The sequence below is a fragment of the Sceloporus occidentalis genome, unplaced genomic scaffold (genome assembly GCF_023333645.1).
Source record: "Sceloporus occidentalis isolate IW3139 unplaced genomic scaffold, rSceOcc1.0.p SCAF_8, whole genome shotgun sequence".
Taxonomy (NCBI): Eukaryota; Metazoa; Chordata; class Lepidosauria; order Squamata; family Phrynosomatidae; genus Sceloporus; species Sceloporus occidentalis.
In genome coordinates this window covers 29656978-29679064 of record NW_028316988.1, presented here as the reverse complement: position 1 = coordinate 29679064, position 22087 = coordinate 29656978, and the positions used below count along the sequence as shown (strand labels likewise).

Below are 22087 nucleotides of genomic sequence, written 5' to 3'. Positions count from 1 at the left end.
GCGGGAACTGGGGCTTTATAGGAGGGGGGCGGGGTTACCGCCAAAAAGTTTCTAAGTGTTGCAAAGTGTACTTTGCCCAGTGATTCTAGAAGTTTCCGAACGGCACTGCGCAGGCGCAGTAAAACCCATTTGTATGATTCGCAGAGACCACGAAGAAGAAGGAATTCTCCCCAGTGAAACCCAGGTGTTTGGCGGTCAAATCTGAGTTTTCGTCAGAACCTGATTTAATGATGGCTTGGAACTAAGGACAGGCGGGAGAAAATGTTCCTTGTTGTACCAGCCACTGAAAAACTGTTGTAGCTACAACAGTGTTTTTTGTTTCTGTCAGGCTAGCCAAAGACAACGCAACAAGAGTAGCCATTTTAAAGCAGCCACCTTGAAAGAGGTATTCCGACACTCCATGCGAGGAAGATGTGCATCTCATTTGAAGTTACCCGTCACAGTCACACATGTGGATGATCTCCCCTCCATGCACACACCATAAGAATATTTCCCTTACATTTTAAAATGATTGCTTCCTTCCTTAATTTGTTAAGGTTTTTCATTGGTGCTGAAGAAATTATCTTCTGAAGAATTGATGTAGATTCCTCGAATTTGCCAACAATATTTGGAATCTCCTAGCATTGGTCCAAGCAGGAGTATGTCCAAAGGAGGGCGACCAAAATGGTGAAGGGTCTGGGAACTATGACTTATGAGGAGCATCTTACAGAGTTGGGTATGTTTAGCCTGGAACAGAGACACTTTGGAGGTGATATGATAGCCCTGTTTGAGTATTTGAAGGGATGTCATATTGAGGATGGAGCAAGCTTGTTTTCTGCTGCTCCAGAGAATAGGACCTGGAGCAATGGATGCAAGTTACAGGAAATGAGATTCCACCTCAACATTAGGAGGAACTTCTTGACAGTAAGATCTGTTCGAAAGTGGAAGACACTCCTTCCTCAGAGTGAAGTGGAGTCTCCTTCCTTGGAGGTCTTTAAGCAGAGGCTGGATGGCCATCTGTCAATGGGGATGCTTTGATTTAGATTTCCTGCATGGCAGAATGGGGTTGGACTGGATCAGGGCCCTTGGGGTCTCTTCCAACTCTGTGATTCTATGATATTTTGTCACCTTAAGTGAAGAACAAGTTGGTGCTCCTTTTCCCTTCCTGATGTATCTTTGGGCAGGACATGGATGACGCACAGCTCTCTCTTCCAACACCTTTCTGCCAACTCTCATAATCTGCTACCTGAGTAGCATTGCCAGCACTCAGAGTCTGGCCTCGAGTCTCCAGTTTTTAGGGGTTATGCCCTGGCAGGACAAGAGGATGCAGTTGGTCTGGTTTTGTTGAGCTTAGCTCTGAGCCAGAGGCTCAGCTTTCCACCTCACCTGTGAGAACACCAGCTTGCTACAATTTACAAGACTTCATTATTTTGTTGATGCAACTTGCAGACACTCTCCCAGGGATCTTTGTATTTACTTGACTAGCCCACCCTCCCCTCTTCTCTGCATCCACCTTCTGAATAAAAGCAAGGTGGCTAAATTAAATACTATATATACTCATGTATAAGTCAGAAATTTTAGTCTTATCCATGGGTCAGTGTAGCTACTGCACTTTAACTCTTGTAAAAAAGAAAAGGGAATCATGCGTTGGTGAATGGCAAGAGCATAATCTGTCATGGAAGCACTGACCCCCCCTTTATTTTCTCATCCATCCAGCCTTTAGCACAGTTATGCCTGCTGAAATATTGTCAATTTTTTCTCATTGTTTTCCTTTGGTTCGTCCTTTAGATCCTTTGTGACATTCTTCTAAATTTTGCCCTCGACTTATCCACAGGTCACATCAAAATCCATAATTTTGGCCCCCATACCTACCCTCGACTTGTACGTGAAGGCGACTTACAGTCAAGTATATACGGTAATCCTTATCCCATCTGCTAAAGTAAGTGGGAAGGTATCATAGGCCCGGTTCAGATGGACGCGAAAGGACGCCCTCGTCACGTCTGAGGGGCAGCGCTTCTAGACGCCCTTCACCCCTTGCACGTGATGAAGGCGTCAAAATGGCGGCGCCCTGTACAGATGGGTGCCGCCATTGTTACGTGCTGGACACATAGCGTCCGCATGTTGCGGCGCCATTATGATGTTGCGAGTGCGCCATTGGTGCACTGTGATGTCATAATGGCATCGCAAGAAGAACCTGCTTTTCGCAGCTTCCTTTTGGTCCGTGGGGAAGTCCTGCGGTCTGGAGGCTGTGGCTTTCCCGCGGACCAAAACTAGGGGCCGGGAAACCGTCCTTTTTGGACGGTCTGTCCCACACCATACCCTCCTTTCACCTTGATCTGGGAATAGCCATCTTTAGCTAAGATATTTCTCTTAGTATGGAAATGTCATGGGAGGGTGTCTGAATGGAGCAAACGTGTTTGGTATTTAATGCGTCACACTTAATGACATCACTAGGGATCACTGTCCCTAGTTCTCAGGTTTCTCAGGGCCTGGAATTGCCCTGAACTGGCAATTGTATGCCTGAAGTGACTTCCTCACACTGCTGAATAGTAGTGTTTATGTATCAAAAACGCCCATCTGAAATAATGGGATTAAAGGTGTGGAAACTCTCAATTAATTCTTTAAACCTCATCTCCTGATTCTTCCCAACTGAAATCAAATTATGGTGTTCCTGAAACATTCCTTTAAAAAGAATCATAGAGTTGCAAGAGACCACAAGGGCCATCCAGTCCAACCCACTGCCATGCAGGAACTCCCAGTCAAAGCATCCAGCTGAGGGACAATGAGAAAAGGAAGGAGGCTGGCCTCCTACACCTAGAAGACCTTTCCAACTCTGATTCTATAAGCTGGAAGGCTACTGATTCGAATCAGATACTAATCTAACCCTAATCCTTACCCTGTCTGCAGAGTGAATAGAGTTTGGGATTACTTATAGTTCAAGGGTTCCAAATGTGGTTAGTTGCCGTTGTAGGTACACATGAACAACAGTAACTGCTTTAGTTTCTCATTTCTTAAAATGTACTATAAGTTACTTTTGATTTTTAAAACACATTATCTGAAGCCACATGAAGCCACTGACCTCTCATCCAAAACGTCTCCTTCTAAAGGAGCGAAGTTGTTCTCAGTTATGTTACAGTCATAATATAAATTAGTGCTCCCTTAGTTATCACAAAAAAGAGGGATTCATTGCAAGTTATTCACTATTTGTAACACATCCTTTCCAGACTGACCGAACAACAGATCATCCACTCTGATTCATTCTGTCTGCCATCTCTGCACAGGGCTTAATTCCATAAATGTTACATCCATCCTTAAATAAAGGCTCAGTAAACCGAATAAACATTTAAAAAATGCAAACAACTAGTCGATATGAATTGAAGCCAATTGCAATCTTCGTTTTTACCACCCACTCATTCACTCGTCACATTTATGTTTTCTCCTTCCTTTCTTCCTCTTCCAAAACTTATATTTGTTGATATTAAACCAGGCTTTTCTTTTCTTAAAAGGCTACTCAAGTCTAATAATACCTGACCTAATAGGGGGATGTCCGTCATGTTTTATGGAACTGTAAATGTCTGGAGATTAGGGGACGTTACCATTTTAAATAAACACGGGGTTAAATCTGTATTTATTATGACTAGGGAACGCCACAGCCCACATGTCCACATGGCCGCTCTTTCTCAGATTCATTCATCTAAAAGATCTCTCCCCTTTTACATCCGCAATGTGCGAGGCAGCTTCTAAAATATGGAAATTTATAGCAGCGATGACTGGGAGAAAGGGAAGGAAGGAAGAAGGAACAGAAAGAAGCGAGCTTGTAAAATCAATGTTTTGACTGCAGTTCTTCGGATAGTCACAGCTGAAATGGTTCGATGTAGTGCTTGCAGAGTACTGGGTTAGGGAGATCCAATTCAATAAAACCTCACTGGATGACAGTGTGACAAAGCACTGTTAGAGTATTGGAGTGGGACGGGGACCCTTTTACACTACAGAATTATAGCACTATGATTCCACTTCAAGTGCCATGGCTGTATGCTGTGGAATCGTGGGGCTTGTAATTTTGGGGAAACATTAGAGCTCCTTGGTTGGCATGTCTAAGGGCCCAAACATACAGGCCAAAATAAAGCTGCTTCAGGTCACTTTGGAGGTAGGCTATTTAAATGATGCATGCGTCCTAAGAGGCCAGAAGCTGTTGCCAAAGCTACGCTCCAGTGCTAAGGACCGGAGCGCAGCTTCAGACCTCTTAAGTTGTGTGTGTCATTTAAACAGCATACCTCCAAAGTGACCTGAAGCAGCTTTATTTTGGCCTGTCCAGTCGGACCCTTTATTCCCTAATCTGCAAAACCCAGGATTCTGTACTATGGAACCATAGCAGTTAGAGTAGAAACTAAGGACATTACCGCACCAGGGTGCTTACCATTGCCTTCGTGCCATTTCTTTAACGTGACTAAAACAATAGCAGTAATTCTATGACAACACTTATCTCTGCATTACCTTTTAATAGCAAGATAGCTTTGTGACTAACATTTCTGGTCTCAGTTTTCCACCCAACATACATTACCCACTTCTATCCCCTTTTCCCTCCTGTTTTGCACATGCATTTTTGAAAAAATTTCATCCGAAATATCGCAATGACGAGATCAGACCGATAATCACGACATTCTTTGGACAATTCTTTTCTGATGATTCAGGATCCTAGAGTTCTGTGTTGTTTCATGTTTTACACTTTGTGGTTCTATAGATAGCCAACATCAATGGATCCTTTAATAATCTTCTTCATTAAACCGGATGCTTCATGACATAACAGAAGCAGGGAGAATGGCGCATGGCGTGCCCACTCACTTGGCGTTGACTTCACAATTTCCATACTAAATTGCTAAAGCAATTTGCACTTGCGCAGTTGTGTGAAAGTAGCGATATTGGCGGTTACTGGTTTTATTTTAATCATTTCAAAGATTCATATCCCACCTTTCTCCCACAATGGGATTCAAGGTGAGTTACGATAATTTTAAAAGATAGAAGTAAAAACGTTAATGATGAGAGTTTAAAAAAATAATTACATATTATTAATATTAAAACATAAATTGATGGGTTTCTCTTGTTAAAGCAAAGTTGTGCGCTAATGATAGGACAACTGGTCACCAACAGATGAGTGCCAATGTTGTGGGAAAGGGGAAAGAGTCACATATTGTACTTCCACTCCAGTTCCATCACTAGTGCTTTGTATGGTAATGTCCTTAGTGATGTGATTCTGTAGTTTATAAGGCCCTTGGGACATCCAGGTTCCAGTCTCTAGTGAGCCATAAAACTCACTGGATGACGGATTTCTGCCAGATACTCTTTCGGCCTGGACAACTTTGGAAGGCTTCTTTGTGAGGATGAGGAAGAGAGGAGAAGAGGCAGGAAAGATATGCATGCTACAGTTGGCCCTCCACATTTGTGGCTTTGACTTTTGTGGCTTTGATCGTTTGTGGTTTTGATGAATATGTTCTCTCTAGGAACCTCTAAGTCCTCCAGTGCAACGCTGCTAGAAGTTGACCATAGAGATGTGCTGGAGAACCTACAAGTTCCTACAGAAAACACTTCTCTAGGCATTTGTAGATCCTCTGGCATGATTCTGTGATCAGTTTCTGGCAGATGCTGACCATAGGGTTGCAAGGGAGACCTGGGAATTCCTAGAGAGGTATTCTCTTAGTAAAAGAAATAGGGTTTTTTAGTCCCCCCCCCCCCCCCCAATTCATGGAGATCTTTCAACCCTAACGCCAGCAAATGTGGAGGGACCACATTGATCTTACCTTGATCCTACTTAGAGTTGACTCATTGTGAGATGGGAAACAGGGTTGTTTCAAGCTATGCCTCTGAGGATGATGGAATTCGTGGTTTAGACTTAGAGCATGTTCCTCTCACTGCAAGCTTATTGGATATTTTTACACATCCCCATAATGTTTAGTACATTACCATCTAGTATTTCACCAATAAAGACTGGGATACGTGTGACCAAGCAACAAAAGTGATCAAGATGCAAAAGTTATTAACAAGGAAAACCAGAAAATCTAACCGTAGGATTCAGACCTATGGTCAGTCCTTCCTTTTATTTGCTGAAGTCAAACCTATTTGTTTGTCTCTCTCTTTATTTGGCATTGCCCCCAAATTAATATTATTAGATTTATTGTAAGATTGGATTTATTGTTAGATTCTGAAGGGTCAAAAACCTCATCATTTTAGTGGCTGTTATTGGGCTTTCCTCCCAGCCTCTTCCTCACGTCTTTCCCTTCCTCCAGCTGTTTAAAACGCCAATAAGAGCAGAGCAATAAAACCCAGGCGTTCAAAAGAAAAGAATAAATGTTTCCGACACCTTGGAAATGTGGTTTCACTTTCCAATATTACTTAACACCTGACCAGTAAATGGTGCTTTCTTTAAAAATAAAAAACACCTCCAAGAAATGAGAATGCAATAAAATCTCGCAGGTATACTGGGACGAAGGGAGGCATTCCACATCCTCGGCCATCTCTCCCTCTCCACTTTTCCACTGCAATGGGGTGAAGGGAATCACACCTTTCTCTTTTAAAACATGTGTTTGGGGCTGGGAAGAAGGGGAGAAGGAAAGAGAAAAAGACAAATGGAAACTCTTGCTGAAAATACAACCGGTTTCTTCCTGAGTGCCAGGCGGCCAGGGCTTAATAAGTTACTCTTTTGGACTACAGTTTGCATACCCTCAACTATCCCGATTTGTCAGGGACAGTCCTGTTGAAGCCTCTGCTGTCCAGATTTTTCTGCTTCAAAAAAATATGTCCCAATTTCCCTTCTCCTCGCACTTTTCTCCTTTCTCCTCAGCTTCCTTCAGTTGCTGCAAACTATGTTTGTCCCTCCGTATTTGCTAGGGTTAGGGGCACAAGACCCCCATGAATATGGAAAAACTGAAAATAACAAAGACACCACGTTTTTACATGAGAGGACACCTCTCTAGGAATCTCTAGGTCCTCCAGGGCAGCTCTGTGGTCAACGTCCGACAGACACTGACCATAGAACTGTGCTGGAAAAGCTACAAAAGACTAGTAGAGTATTCTCTCTAGGAATCTCTAGGTCCTCCAAGGCAACTCTGTGGTCAACGTCCGAGAGACACTGGCCATAGAACTGCGCTGGAGGAGCTACAAAGGCCTAGTAGAGTATTCTCTCTAGGAATCTCTAGGTCCTCCAGGGCAACTCTGTGGCCAACATCCAACAGACGCTGGCCATAGAACTGCGCTGGAGGAGCTACAAAGGCCTAGTAGAGTGTTCTCTCTAGGAATCTCTAGGTCCTCCAGGGCAACTCTGTGGCCAACATCCAACAGACGCTGGCCATAGAACTGCGCTGGAGGAGCTACAAAGGCCTAGTAGAGTGTTCTCTCTAGGAATCTCTAGGTCCTCCAGGGCAACTCTGTGGTCAACGTCCGACAGACACTGACCATAGAACTGCACTGGAGAAGCTACAAAGGCCTAGTAGAGTGTTCTCTCTAGGAATCTCTAGGTCCTCCAGGACAACTCTGAGGTCAATGTCCGACAGACATTGACCATAGAACTGCGTTGGAGGAGCTAAAAACAGCATTTAAAAAAAGCCTAGCAGAGTATTCTCTCCAGGAATGTCTAGGACTTTCGGTGCAACTTTTAGTTAAAGTTGACCACAGAGCTGCACTGGAGGACCTAGCTATTCCTAGAGAGATCATATTAATCAAATCCATGAATAATCAAAGCCGCAAATATCAAAGCCACTAATATGGAGGGATGAGTGCAAGTTCAAAAGTGCAAAAATAGTTTGTACTCCATTAACTAGGGTCGGCAAGGATCTTGCCAGTTGGCTGAGGCAAAAGCAAACTGTTGCATCTTTTCCTAGCTTGTCTTTTCATCCTCGTTAATGGCTTTTGTCATCTTGACCACACACTGAGATTGTTTGGCCACATGTACCCCAGTTTTCACCTGTGAATGTTGGAGAGTATGCATGGGAAGCAAGGGAGGGAAGAGGGCAGCAATGAAAGAGAAAGGAGAGCAATAGAGGGAGAGTTATATTGGGAAGGGGATTGGAAGGGGAAGGGAAGAAGGGGAACTGGAGTGAATCCTAAGGCAGTTGGATGGTAGACAACTACTGAGCAGCAGCAGTAGTGATGGGTGACACTGGTGGAAGTCTTACAGACATCATAGTGGTGACACCAAAGCTGTTGCATGTTAGTACAGTGGGCCCTTGTTGTCTGCTGGGGTTTGGTTCCAGGATCCCCTGTGGATAACAAAATCCGTGGATGCTCAAGTACCATTAAATATAATGGCATAGCAAAATGGCGTCCCTTATATAAAATGGAAAATCAAGGTTTGATATTTGGAATTTATACTTTTTAAAAAGCATTTTCAAGCCGTGGATGCTTGAATCCATGAATTAAAAAAATCAGTGGATTAAAAAATCCATGGATAAGGAGGGCTGACTATACTGTGCAGAAGGAGACAAAGGTGAACCACCTTGCAGCAACTGGACATGAAAGTTAGAATTGTACAAGCCATTGTATTCCCCTTCACCATGTACTTATGTGAGAGATGGACAGTAAAGACAACAGACAGAAAGAAAATCGACTCATTTGAGATGTGGTGCTGGAAAAGAGTGCTGAGGATCCCATGGATAGGTAAAAGGACAAACAAATGGGTGGGTCCTAGAACAGACAAAGCCCGAACTCTCCCTGAAAACCAGGATGACTAAATTGAGGTTGTTGTATTTGAACGCACCACGAGAAGGAAAGACTCATTAGACAAGGTAGATGCTAGGAAAAGTGGAAGGTAGCAGAAAGAGAAAAAGGACTTTATCACACATGGGGAATTTCTCTTAATTTCAAATGAAAAGAAAGTGGGGCCAGAACACATTCATGTGAATTCTCTAGTTCAGCGAATTTATGTGAATTAAAATTGCGTTCGAACTGACTTCCCATTGCCCGAAAATAGCATGCCATTTGCGTGTGGTAGTCTATCACACAACGTTAAACCCCATGATTGCGCTCGGACTGACTTCCCATTGCCTGAATTTGCATGTAGTGGGTTATCATGCAATAACGTTAAATCCCATGATTGTGTTCAGATTGCCATTGGATTATACTTCCAGTTCCCCTTGTCTGATAAACTCCAAAGACTAGACTCAGGGAGTAGGGAGGCAGAGGATAGGAGGTCTTGGAGATGTCTCATCTACAGCGTCACCATGACTTGAGGACAACTCAAGGGTAGCTAACAACAACAACAACAAATGCATAGGAAGAGTGGATTCACTGCAGTTTAAAAAGGATGTGGAGAAACTGGAGTGTGTCCAAAGGAGGGTGACCAAAATGGCGGTCTGGAAACAATGAAGCCCTGTGAGGAATGACTCAGGGAGCTGGGGATGTTTAGCCTGGAGAAAAGAAGGTTAAGGGGTAATATAATAGCTCTGTTTAAATACTGAGGAGGGAGCAAGCTTGTTTTCTGCTGCTCCAGAGGCTAGGATCCAGAGCAATGGATGCAAACTCCAGGAAAAGAGATTCCAGCTGATAGTAAGGGCTGTTTGACAGTGGAACACACTTCTTCCTTGGAGATTGTGGTGGAGTCTCCTTCTTTGGAGGTGTTTAAACAGAGGCTGGATGGCCATCTGTCAATGGGGATGCTTTGATTGAGAGCTCCTGCATGGCAGAATGGGGTTGGACTGGATGGCCCTTGCAGTCTCTTCCAACTCTGTGATTCTAATTCTATGGTCCTTAATTCAGGGGGCCTAGTTGTAGGACAAACATAACTGCGACCCTTTGCCAGCGTAAGAATTGGGTTGGCTGGTTTGCACTGTTGCAATTTTAAAGTTTGACTGTAGTTCTCGTATCTGTTGTGATAGCTTTTATACATCATACCCAAAGTTCAAAAGCATGTAAAAGTGCAAGTAGATAAATAGTACCATTTTGGTGGGAAGGTAACAGCGTTCTATGCAGTCATGCTGGCCACGTCTACGGATAACGCTGGCTCATCGGCTTAGAAACGGAGATGAGCACCGCTCCTTATAGTCGGAAATGACTTGACAGCCCTGTCAAAGGGAAACCCTTTACCTTTAGTTTGCAGTATGGAGTTACCCCCATTGCCTTTCAGCATGAAAAATAGTTTTTTAAATACAAAAGTCAGATATTTTGCACCAAGAAACTCCATTCCATATTTGCAGATAGATGGCTGCAAATGCAAGGCAGAAATAACACACGGTGTGCCATTTTACTGCCTCTCCCAGGGCGATATGCACTCATATGCTCTCTTTTTAAAAAATATTAAATAAGTGTTTAGCAATTAACTAATGCAGAAGAGGAATCGGTGTTATTTATTTGCTGGCTGAAAAATGGGGACTGGGAAGAATAACACAACTTTTAATTGTCCTGATTTGGCAGGGGAACTACGCTTCCGTTTTGAAGTCAGTTTACAGCAGGGGCCACCAAAGCAATATGATGTTGTGTCTGGTCACCCTAAATAGTGATTGAGATGTATGTAGAGAGATCTTGTGGCACCTTTGACACTCACCGAAAGAAAGAAATTGGCAGCATGAGCTTTCGTAGACTTAGGTCTTCTTCCTCAGACGCATTTAGTGGAGTGACTGGGATGAAATGTTACAGCCCTTGGGAGCTCCAAAGGAGTATAAGATGTGGTGTGGCACGGCCCTCCGCACATCTGGATTTGTGGCAAAGTCAACTTTGCCAACACATCTACTTGGGAATTGTCATCACAGGACCTAATCGCATAACCCACAATGTTAGAGGCATTTTCATTTGCTCATTCCCTTGCTCATCTTTCTTGGCTGTAAGAGCTGTTTGAGAGTGGAAAAGACTGCTATTGAGAGTGGTAGATGCTCCTTCTTTAGAGATCTTGAAATGGAGATTGGATGGATACCTTTCAGGAGTGCTTTAGTTTAGTGGTGTTTTGCAGCTTGGCAGAAAGTTGGACTTTAGGATCTCTTCTAGGTTTATGATTTTACAATGCTAAAACAAACATTCTCAAAGCCTGGTGTAGACCAAACTGAAGACTGAGAAAGTTTTCCAACTTAAGGACAAATCAAATTTTCAAGGGGAAGGTGGGAACTGAAAGAAACTAAAATGGTTAGGTTTTTTGTGGGTTTTTTGGGCTCTGTGGCCATATTCTAGAAGAGTTTATTCCTGATGTTTCACCAGCATCTGTGGCTGGTATCTGCAGAGCATTCTCTGAAGATGCCAAAGCCACAGATGCTGGTGAAGCATCTGGAATAAACTCTTCTAGAACATGGCCACAGCGTCCGAAAAACCCACAAAAACTATGGATGCCGTCCATGAAAGCCTTCGACTTCACATTAAAATGGGTAGATTTTTCCACTCTTCATCTCGCTCCCCGCAATGCAGTATGCTAATTTTATTCAGTGTTTTGTTGGTTTGCGTGGCAGAATCTATAGAATCTGGAAAATAGAAACAAAAGAGGTAAGAAAGCCAGCCGGCACCTACCCTGTCCCTCTTGACCAAACTGCCCTGTGTTGAATTAATCTTAGACCTCTGTCCTTGGATATCTCAGCAGGCCAAATGAATTACTTTAGTCTTTGGTTGGCCTTTGGCTGAGTGAGACCAGATGTTCAAGATCTGGCTCTTGTTCCTTTCCCATTGAAGGATCAGTTAGCTGCCAGCGGCGGAAAGCGGAAAGATTAATTGAAAAAGAAAGAGGATGCTAGAGGGCTTGGCAGAGGAGGAAAACCGAGAAGACTGTCATTAAGGTGCTCCAATTAGGCATTTCCAAGGAACAGGAAAAGAGGAAATGGCTTGTTTGGGAAGACGAGGGCAATTCATGTTAATTGGTATTAAAAAGTGGACTGTGCAGATATAGAGGTCCAGGGAGTTTGTCACAAGGGAGGGATCCCCTGCAAAAACAGGATTTAAAGGGGGGGGGGAACCCCACAAAAGCAGATTTATTATCAGACGATTAACCCGGACAGAAAGTAGAAAGGACAAGCCAAAGCGCAATTGAATTTCAGACGACGTCGCAGTTAAGGTGCGTTAACCCGACATAAACCCGGCTAGAAAACAGACACAATGCCATTTTTGTTTTAATTCCGGAAAATCTTGGAAGTAAAAAAGAATCGCGGTTTGTTGACTTTCTAGACGGTTTAATGTTGTGTTAACCTCGACGTGTCTGAAAATCAATTGCACTTTTGCATGTCTTAGGTTATTTTGGGGTTTTAAATCCCGTTTTAAATCCCGTTTCTGCGCAGGATGCCTCCTGTGTGATAAACTCCTAGGTAAGGATAAAGTGTGGCCTGTGGGGTCCCACATTTCTTGCTCCAGGAGTCGACTCCATTCTCCCAAAGCTCCCCCTCCGCAATGTCAAAATTTGCACCCAGACCACAAAGAAAACCCCCCAAGTGCACAAAAACACACAAAAATGCTCATGCTCCCATCCCACAAACACTCCAGAACCCAGTTTTAGTTCCAGATACCTCCATTTTTCTCTGCTCAGTCCCAAATAATCTCGGATAGTCTCGTTTTTTCAGCTGCTTTTAACATGACCTGGTTTCTCTCTTTTCCTCCCGCCTTTCCTCCCTTTCCACTGCTGCAAACTGACTTCAGAATGGAAGCGTAGTTTGTACTCCATTCAATCAGCAGGAGGCAGAGGAGTGGGTAGGGTCTTGCCCTTCCCAGTAGGCTAAGTCAAAAGCAACCCACTGCAGTCTTTTCTCGTTTGTTCATTCTTCCTCATTGATAACATCGTTTGTCATGTTGACCACATTCTGATGTTGCTTGGCCACATATAGCCTAGTTTTCATCTGCGGAAAGCAGGACAATTGGTCCCGCAGCTGTCTTGATCTATGAATTCTCAACGATGGCGGGCTTCTCCCATCTTTTATGCCAGTGTTTCATTTTCAGATAGTCCTTAGCTTTGGATAGTGTTGCCGTAATAGAAGCTGGACTCTGTCTGCTTCCAAATTTGGGGATGCCAACCCCTGCCTCTGCTTGCCTCAAAGATTTATGGTTTCCCTATAGTGACCCATTCCCCCTACAATGCCAGTAGGGCCACAAAATCTGCCCATAGAGAAAGAATGTCTTACACTGCCACCTTGTGGCACAAGATTGGATTATACCATCAAAACCCTCATGACAGTGGCTATGTGACTTATTTGCAGGTCCTCATGGGCTCATATTATGGGCTTTTGAAGAGAAGAGGGACCTTTTCTCCAACAATGTTTTACTTATTGACTCCTGGCACTACAACTTGGAACAGCTATTTTTTGGACTGTAACTTCCAAGGCAGTGCCCAGCATTTTGACATGTGCTTGCACAGGTCTAACGTAAAAGTTCAGGGGCCGAAATCTCCTCTCCTTGCTTCAGTCCCCCAGTTTCAGAATGTGCTTTTGGTGCTGGGGAGAACTTAGTTGGGGAGGGGCATCCACATTAGATGCGTAGAACCATAGAATCGAACAATTAGGAGGGGCAACGAGGGCCATCGTGTCCAGCCCCCTGCTACGCAGAAATACAGAACTAAAGCACTTCCGACTGAGTCTCATCCAACCTGTTTAAAGACCTTCACCACCCTTCAAGGCAGTCCATTCCAGTGGACGTTGGAAGAGACCACAAGGGCCATCCAGTCCAACCCCATTCTCCCATGCAGGAACTCTCAATCAAAGCATCCTCATCGACAGATGGCCATCCAGCCTCTGTTTAAAGACCTCCAAAGAAGGAGACTCCACTACACTCCGAGGAAGGAGTGTGTTCCACTGTCAAACAGCCCTTACTGTCAGGAAGATCCTCATAATGTTGAGCTGGAATCTCTTTTCCTGGAGCTTGCATTCATTGTTCTGGGTCCTATTCTCTGGAGCATCAGAAAACAAGCTTGCTCCCTCATCAATATGGCATCCCTTCAAATATTTAAACAGGGCTATCATATCACCTCTTAACCTACTCTTCTCCAGGCTAAACATCCCCAGCTCCCTAAGTCCTTCCTCATAGGACATGTTTTCTTATAATCAAGAAGGCTTTCAACAAGGTGGAGCGTGTCCAGAGAAGGGCAACTAAGAGGACCAAAGGTCCAGAAACCAAGCTTATGAGAAATAACTTAGAGAGCTGGGTATGTTTAGCTTGGAGAAGAGAAGACTGAGAGGTCTGAAGGAATGTCATGTGGATGTCAGTGGTTCTCAAATTGTTGTGCCCAGAAACAGGCGCAGGATTCCAGGTGAAATCATGACCAAAGCAGAACAGAGTGGCACTACTACTCCCCTTGAGCCTTTTGATGCAGCCTAGAATTGCATTGGACTTTTTGGCCACCATATCACACTGTTGACTTGCACTTAGCTGAACTTCTAGACCAGTGATGTCCAAACTCTGGCCCTCCAGGTGTTTTGGACTTCAGCTCTCAGAAGCCTCAGCCATCTTGGCTAATGGTCTGGGAATCTGGGAGCTGAAGTCCAAAACACCTGGAGGGCCAGAGTTTGGACATCACCTCTCTAGACACTTTTTGCATGTATCATTTTAAATCTGGGTGTCACTCATCCTATATTTTCACATTTTTTTCTGGCAAAAATGCAAATGAGAAATGAAATGAATATTAAAATATTACTGTCTTGTTACTGTGAGCATCACATTGGATTTAAGCCTTCAAATTCTAGAGGCTTTTGCAAGCCTGCGTTTGCAGTTATCATATGGGATAGGACCTTCGGTGTGTTTTCTTTTAAAAGACAAATCTTGTGCACAGCACCCCATCTGACTCCCCATGCAGATTAGGAGATTCTGGCATTTATAACCTCTAGAAAATAATTATTCCTGGTTTGGTGCTAAATCTACCCTTGCTGTAGAAACAGTAAAATGGGTCTGGTCCAAAACACACTTCAAAAATAATCCAGTTTGAGACCACTCTAACTGCCATGGCTCAGTGCTAGGAAATCCTGGGGATTGTAATTTATTGTGGCACCAGAGCTCTCTGATAGAGAAGGCTAAATGTCTCACAAAACTACAGTTTCCAGAATCCCTTAGCATTGAGCCAGGGGCAGTTAAAGCGGTCTGAAACTGGATTATTTCTGCAGTGTGTTTTGGACCTCTGTTTTATTATTTTATTGATTCACAATATTTGTAGGCGGCTTTTTGGGATGAAAAACCTAAGGCATCTTGAAACATACAGGTGTAAAATACATGCATACCTCCATTAACAAAGCCTCTGACAAAGAAGCTGGAATGTTTTTCAGCAGCATCAGCATTGGGAAGATGCTGACTCTGATCCAGCCCGCTTTGGTGAAGGAGGGCTGGAGAAACAGACTTTCCGTGTCAGGTTGCAGAACTACATGCCTTGTAGTAAACAGTACAACAAAGCTTGAGCTGGAAAAGAATGGAATTTTGTCTTAGTTGATCCTATTGTATCTGAGTGTGTCTGCCTACAACAGGCATAAGTCAACAGCAGCTGCCTCCAGAATCCTTTATTGAACATGCATGAACTGCATATCTAAAGCAAAAGATTCAAAATGCAAGACTTAACTGATCTGACTGCCTCATTTCACATTTGCAATGTATTCGTTTCAGAGAAGAAGAAAAAATTCTCCTCCTCCTCTTCTTCTTTTTCGTGGTTTAGGAAGCTATCTCTATTCTTCCCATTTTATTTTTTGCCTCTGATACCACCTTTTCTGCTAAAGAAGACATGAACAGGAAAGCATCAACTTCTTTAACTGAGATATACCCACATATAAGCGACAGCACATTTTAAAAATCATCAGACATTGCAATAGTAAAAAAGAGAGGGAAAAGTATGATAAACAGTGATGACACTTGGAAGCATATCACCCTCATAGAAGCAGAGTCAATAAAACTGAAGAACTAGCAACTGCTAAAACCATAGCGATATGGCAAATCCTTGTTTAAGAGCGAGTGGTAGTAAATCAGTCGGCTTGTCTAGAGGGTCTAAATTAGAACAATATGGCCTGAATTACTACAACTGGGACTGGATTCCACTAACACAGGCCTGCTGTTAAAAAGGGTTACTCCCTTGTTCCTAGCAACTTCGAGGTCCTCACAGAAGTCATGAACATAGGACCCCAAACAGACGCTGATCCCAGAATGTGGGCAAGGTGTCAAAATGTAAAGGGCTGGTGCAGCCCAAGACTGGTTTAAAGATAAAATCATCACAGAAAGGAACTATTAGTTGCAGTTATACTTCTAATCAGAACCAATGTGGTGTAGTGGTTTGAGTGCTGGACTGGGATTCTGGGAGACCAGGGTTCGAATCCCTGCTCAGCAATGGAAACCGGGCTGGGTAAATCACACTCTCACAGCTTCAGAGGAAGGCAGAGACAAGCTCCTTGGAACAAACCTTGCCAAGAAAACATTGTTTTTTAAAGAAGTGACATAGTATAATGGTTTAGGTCTTGAACTAGAACTGCAGGAACCCAGTTTGGAATCTCTGCTGTAGAGGAAGGCAGTGGTGAAAAATGTAGGGTAATTTAAAGGGATCTAGGGGTCCAAGTAGACCACAAGTTGAACATGAGTCAACAGTGTGATGCAACAGCTAAAAAGGCCAATGCAATTTTGGGCTGCATCAATAAAAGTATAGCGTCTAGTTCAAGGGAAGTAATAATGCCACTATATTCTGCTTTGGTCAGGCCACACCTGGAATATTGTGTCCAGTTCTGGACATTCAAAAAGGATGTTGAGAAACTGGAGCCATGTGTCCAAAGGAGGGCGACTAAAATGGTGAAGGGTCTGGAAACCATGAAGCCCTTTGAGGAGAGACTTAGAGAGGTGGGGATGGTTAGCCTAGAGAAGAGAAGGTTAAGAGGTGATATGATAGCCTTGTTTAAATATTTGAAGGGATGCCATATTGAGGAGGGAGCGAGCTTGTTTTCTGATGCTCCAGAGAACAGGACCCAGAACAGGAAAAGAGATTCCACCTCAACATTCGGAGGAACTTCCTGAGAGTAAGGGCTGTTCGACAGTGGAACACACTCATCCCTCGGAGATTTTGGTGGAGTCTCCTTCTTTGGAGGTCTTTAAGCAGAGGCTGGATGGCCATCTGTCAGGGATGCTTTGATTGGGATTTCCTGCATGGCAGAATAGGGTTGGACTGGATCAGGGCCCTTGCGGTCTCTTCCAATTCTATGATACTATGATTCTATGTTTCCTAAGGCTTCAGCCTTTGATAAGGAAAATAATAATTTAAAAACATAAAAAATGTCAAAGCCAAGTCTGTTAGGGTCTAGCTTTAAATTTGCAAAGTAGCAGAAAGGTGCCTTTATCTAACTATGCTTCCTTAAGAACTGAGAGTAGCTCTAAAAACAACACAAGTAGCTTGTAGTTTAAACAAAAGTTTTCTAATGGTTTTAATCTATATTTACATAAAAGGCTATATCCTCATCTAGCTAGTGAATAGTACAGGTAAAAAGAAATCTTTGGGGGCCAGAAGCTGCCCCAAAGCTGCGCTCCAGTCTTTAGGATTGGGGAGTGGCTTTGGTGTGGCTTCCGGACTCTTAAGACGCATGCATCATTTAAACAGCATACCTCCAAAGTTACACGAAGCAGCTTTATTTTGGCCTATCTTTATGGGGCCATTGTCACCAACATTTTAGTTTTAGCCTATTAATTCCAAACACTTAGAAGGATCAAGATGGCATCCTACCAACGATGCTTTGGGGACGTAGCGGACAGGCAAAGCAAGAGACTGATCTTGTCTTCCTTCTTTTGTCTTTTTTGCTGCAGACCCGGCAGTCATATCTCCCCAAGACCCAAGCCTCCTTATTGGCTCTACGCTCACAGTCAACTGTTCAGTCAGCGCTGACTCGAACCTGAAGGCTGAAGACCTTTACTGGACCCTGAACGGCTGGCGGCTCCTGGTGGAGACGTACAGAGTCCTTGGGCCCGGCACCCTTAGCGTAACCCTCTCCGATCTGAATGGATCCCAGCAGCAGTCAGGGGACAACCTGGTCTGCCATAGCAAGGAAGGTGGAAGCATCTTGGCTGGGACCTGCCTCTACGTAGGATGTAGGTCACCTGGAGCACTTTCTGTCCCTAGTCCCTTAGTCCCTCGGGCCATATCTGGCCCTCCTGGTTTCCCCCAGATGGCTGCACCCCATGATACCGCCGTTTGACATTTCCCAGCTATTGTGCAAGTTTTATGGTGTGGCAGCTAAAAAGGGCAATGCAATTCTAGGCTGCATCAGTCGAAGTATAGTGTCTAGATCAGTGATTCCCAAACTCTGGTCCTCCAGAGGTTTTGGACTTCAGCTCCCAGAAGCCTTTTTAAAATAGTATTTGGTCCTAAGGCATAAAGTGGGACCTGAAGGGGCTGTTCGACAGTGGAACACACTCCTTTGGAGTGTAGTGGAGTCTCCTTCCTTGGAGGTCTTTAAATGGAGGCTGGATGGCCATCTGTCAGTGGGGATGCTTTGATTGAAAGTTTCTGCATGGCAGAATGGGGTTGGACTGGATGGCCCTTGCGGTCTCTTCCAACTCTACGATTCTATGATTCTATGAAACAAAAATGAACCCTGATCTCCAAAGTCCTAGTCCAACGCTCAAACCATTATACCAAGCTGGCTGTCACTGGAGGAGATTATCTCCCGGTTTATGGAGTGTAAATTAGCGTGATGATTGGAGAAAGAAACAGGAACATCTAGTAGTGAAGTGGACTTATTACAGTAAGGAAAGGGGAATGACAGTTGGCACCACAAATATAATGGAGGCAGGGGCTAGGCTCCCTGGAAGGCTCCTCAAGCTTGTGATGTGGGGGGCTGCTGTATTGTTTTTATCTGCTGTATGTTATGTAGGTAGCATTTAGTGTGTAGATGGAGTTGTGTAGATGCTGTATTCCCCCCATATATGTTGTTTTATGTTACTAAAATTTATGTTTCAATGTTAACAAAAATTAAAAGAAAAGCCTCGGAGTTTGTTTCTCTTCTTTCAGATTTTTTACTGGGTTAAAATAAACCCACCTGGGAAGTTGGTATAAAACATTTCTGATCACTCAGGGAGCTGTAAGAAAATATTCTGGGATAAAGAAAGTATGCATTAATCGCCAAAATATAACTGGAAAAAATAACTTACACAATTCAGATCCCAAACTGTAACAAAATATTTTCTTTTCATCATTACTTACAAACTTCACAGGCATGCCTTTTCATTGCAGTCTCAGAGCTTTTTGCCAGTTAAACACACACAAACACACACACACACACAAAATTTTACTGTTGGCAGTTTCTTATGAGACACACCGTTGTCATCGAAGGGGACTTGTACCCAATGGAGAGAGAAAAGTTATTTTGGCAACACTCCCTGTGTACAATTACAGTTGTCCAAATCAATAATCATAAGATATTTAATGCAGGGCTATTTTTATGACCCTCCGACTGAGACGTGCCCAAAAGGATGACAACTTCAGCTGGGAACGGCAACACTTTCCCCAGATTCCCTATGCTGCAAAGCACAACTTCAGGGCAAAATTTATGCATCTCAGAGGTACCAGAGGAGAAAGCGTTGTTGTTATTTTAAATGAAAGTTAACTCTTCCTTTCTCAAGGCTTTGGACATTTCTTGTTTCTCTGTTACTTAGACTTTTTAGGCTTACTAATACATTTCTTTTTCTTCACCTTTTATAGTGCCTCCAGCAAAACCAACCAATATTTCATGCTGGTCTAAGAATCTGAAGGATCTCACCTGTCGATGGGCGCCTGGAACAGAAGGCGAGACTTACCTGCATACCAATTACACCCTAAAGTACAAACTGAGGTAGTAGTTGGGTGGGGTGAAGGAGGGAATATGAGATATGATTTAATATATTAATTTATCCAAACCAATATTCATAAGATATTTAATGCAGGGCTATTTTTATGATCCTCCAAGTGAGACATGCCCAGAAGAATGAGAACTTGTGCTGGGAATGGCAACACTTTTCCTACAACAGATTCCCTATGCTGCAAAGCACAACTGCAGGGTAAAATTTATGCATCTCAGAAGTAGTTTTTGTGGGGTTTTCAGGCTCTGTGGCCATGTTCTAAAAGAGTTTCTTCCTGACGTTTAGCCAACATCTGTGGCTGGCATCTTCAGAGAATGCAGGCATGAAAGAAAGGTGAGTGTGTGTGTGTGTGTATGTGTGTACACACACACACACACACACACACACATATATATATATATATATATATATATACACACACTGTTGGTTAAGAGGAAATTGACCAACAGTATATATACCCAATTCTCTTCCATGCCAGCCTTCTCTGAGGATGCCAGCCACAGATGCTGGCAAAACGTCAGGAAGAAACTCTTCTAGAACATGGCCACAGAGCCTGAAAACCCCACAAAAAACTATGGATGCTGGCCATAAAAGCCTTCGACTCCACATCTCAGAAGTCTTTAGACAATAACTCTCAGACTCTTCCAGCAGGTTGGGGGATTCTGGGAGTTGTTGTTCAAAAATGTCCCCCAAGCACTGCATGGCATGTTAAATATGTCAAGGGATGTCATGTAGAAGATGGAGACAGCTTGTTTTCTACTGCTCCAGAGACTAGAACCCAAACCAACGGATTCAAATGACAAGAAAAGAGATTCCACCTAAACATTAGGAAGAACATAGGAAGATTGTAAGAGCTGTTTTTCTGTATATGTTCTGCCTCGGAGGGGGCATGTGTAGATGCTCCATTTTTGGAGATCTTCAGAGGTTGGATGGATGTCTTTCAGGAGAACTTTAGTTGTGTCTTTTTGCATGGCATTGGGATCCCTTTCAAATCTAATCTGATTCCACCATACTACCTCTTAATAATTTATTGCAATGGTCATTAGGCACTGAAGAAGGAGGAGAAGGTAGAATGATCGGACACCAAATAGGGTTATTGTGGGACTAATGGACACAATAAAGTACTTTTTCTGGGGGAAATTGAGTAGGACTTTCTTCTGAGCAGACATATATAGGATTACATTGTTCAGTTTCAATCTGTTGGTTAATTAATTGGTTATATTTCTATTCCTTCATTTCCTCCACTGAAGTTAAGGTGAAGTGCATGGCTCTCCTCCTCCTCCTCCACACATTATTCTCACATCAACCATGCAAAGTAGACAAAATTCAGAGAGAGGAATGGGCCTAGAGTCTCTCAGTGAGTTTTCCCTGCTTAGTGAGAGCAATAGAAACCTGGAAGAGTCCCAGGGCTCTATAACAATACACAGTTATAATGCGATTATTCCTCTTCAACTGTCATGGCAACATCACATGGAATTCTGGAATTTGTAGTTTAAATGCCCTAAATGAATCAGATCCTGTCTGATCTTGGAAGCTAAGCAGAGTGAGCACTGGTTAGTACTGGAGACTTCCAATGAATACCAGGTTGTTGTTGCCGCTGTGCAACTTCAAGTCCTTTCTGACTTACTGCGGCCTTAAAACAAACATATCACTGTGTTTTCTGTGTGACTTGCCCAAAGTTTCCATGGCTGAGGGGGACCCAAACCCTGATCTCCAGAGTTGTAGCCTAATACTCAAATCTCAGTGTCACACTGGTTCACAAATACCAGATGCTATAGGTTACACTTTAGAAGAAGTAACTGCCTTGTCTAAGAGAATCTTGTGAAATTCATGGGGTTGCCATACGTCAATAGCGAACTTGAAGGAACATACATACACACACTAGAATTCTTGGCCACAGAAGTCTAGTGCTACAACCAGGCCAGGTTTACACAGGATGAAACCATGGCAACCAGAGTGGAATCATGGTTTTATTGCTGCAATGTGAAAGGACCTCCAGTGTCACACACTAACTGCTACTCCATACTGCCTCACAGTATGTGGTGGAGAGCAGGGACAGCAAATAGGGGGCTAATGAGCAGAACAGAATTCTTCCTTTCTAGGTGGTACGGCCGGGATAATACTTGCCAAAACTATCACACTGCTGGACCTTATTCTTGCCATATTCCTAAAGACCTCGCACTTTTCACGCCGTATGAGATCTGGGTGGAGGCTTCCAATCGCCTTGGGGTGGCCATCTCCGAAGTGGTCATGCTGGATATCGTCGATGTGGGTAAGCAAGATTTTGTGCCCTTTCTCTTTCTGTGAGATATGGGTGTCTGTCATTCTACACATGAGTAGCAAATTATTCACCATAGAACCACAGATGTAGAGTGCGCCTGTACCA

The 22087-nt window shown here is 43.5% G+C and overlaps 1 protein-coding gene across 3 annotated transcripts in view; it reads left to right on the top strand.

The window, feature by feature from the left end:
* The window catches only part of CRLF1 (cytokine receptor like factor 1), a 43439-nt gene that overhangs the window by 12961 nt on the left and 8391 nt on the right, over nucleotides 1-22087 (top strand). For all 3 annotated transcript variants that reach the window (XM_089535826.1, XM_089535825.1, XM_089535827.1), the window contains exons 2-4: nucleotides 17671-17952; nucleotides 19565-19694; nucleotides 21804-21973. In XM_089535826.1, the coding sequence (XP_089391952.1) occupies nucleotides 17671-17952; nucleotides 19565-19694; nucleotides 21804-21973 (582 nt within the window). The remainder of the gene's footprint in view (nucleotides 1-17670; nucleotides 17953-19564; nucleotides 19695-21803; nucleotides 21974-22087) is intronic.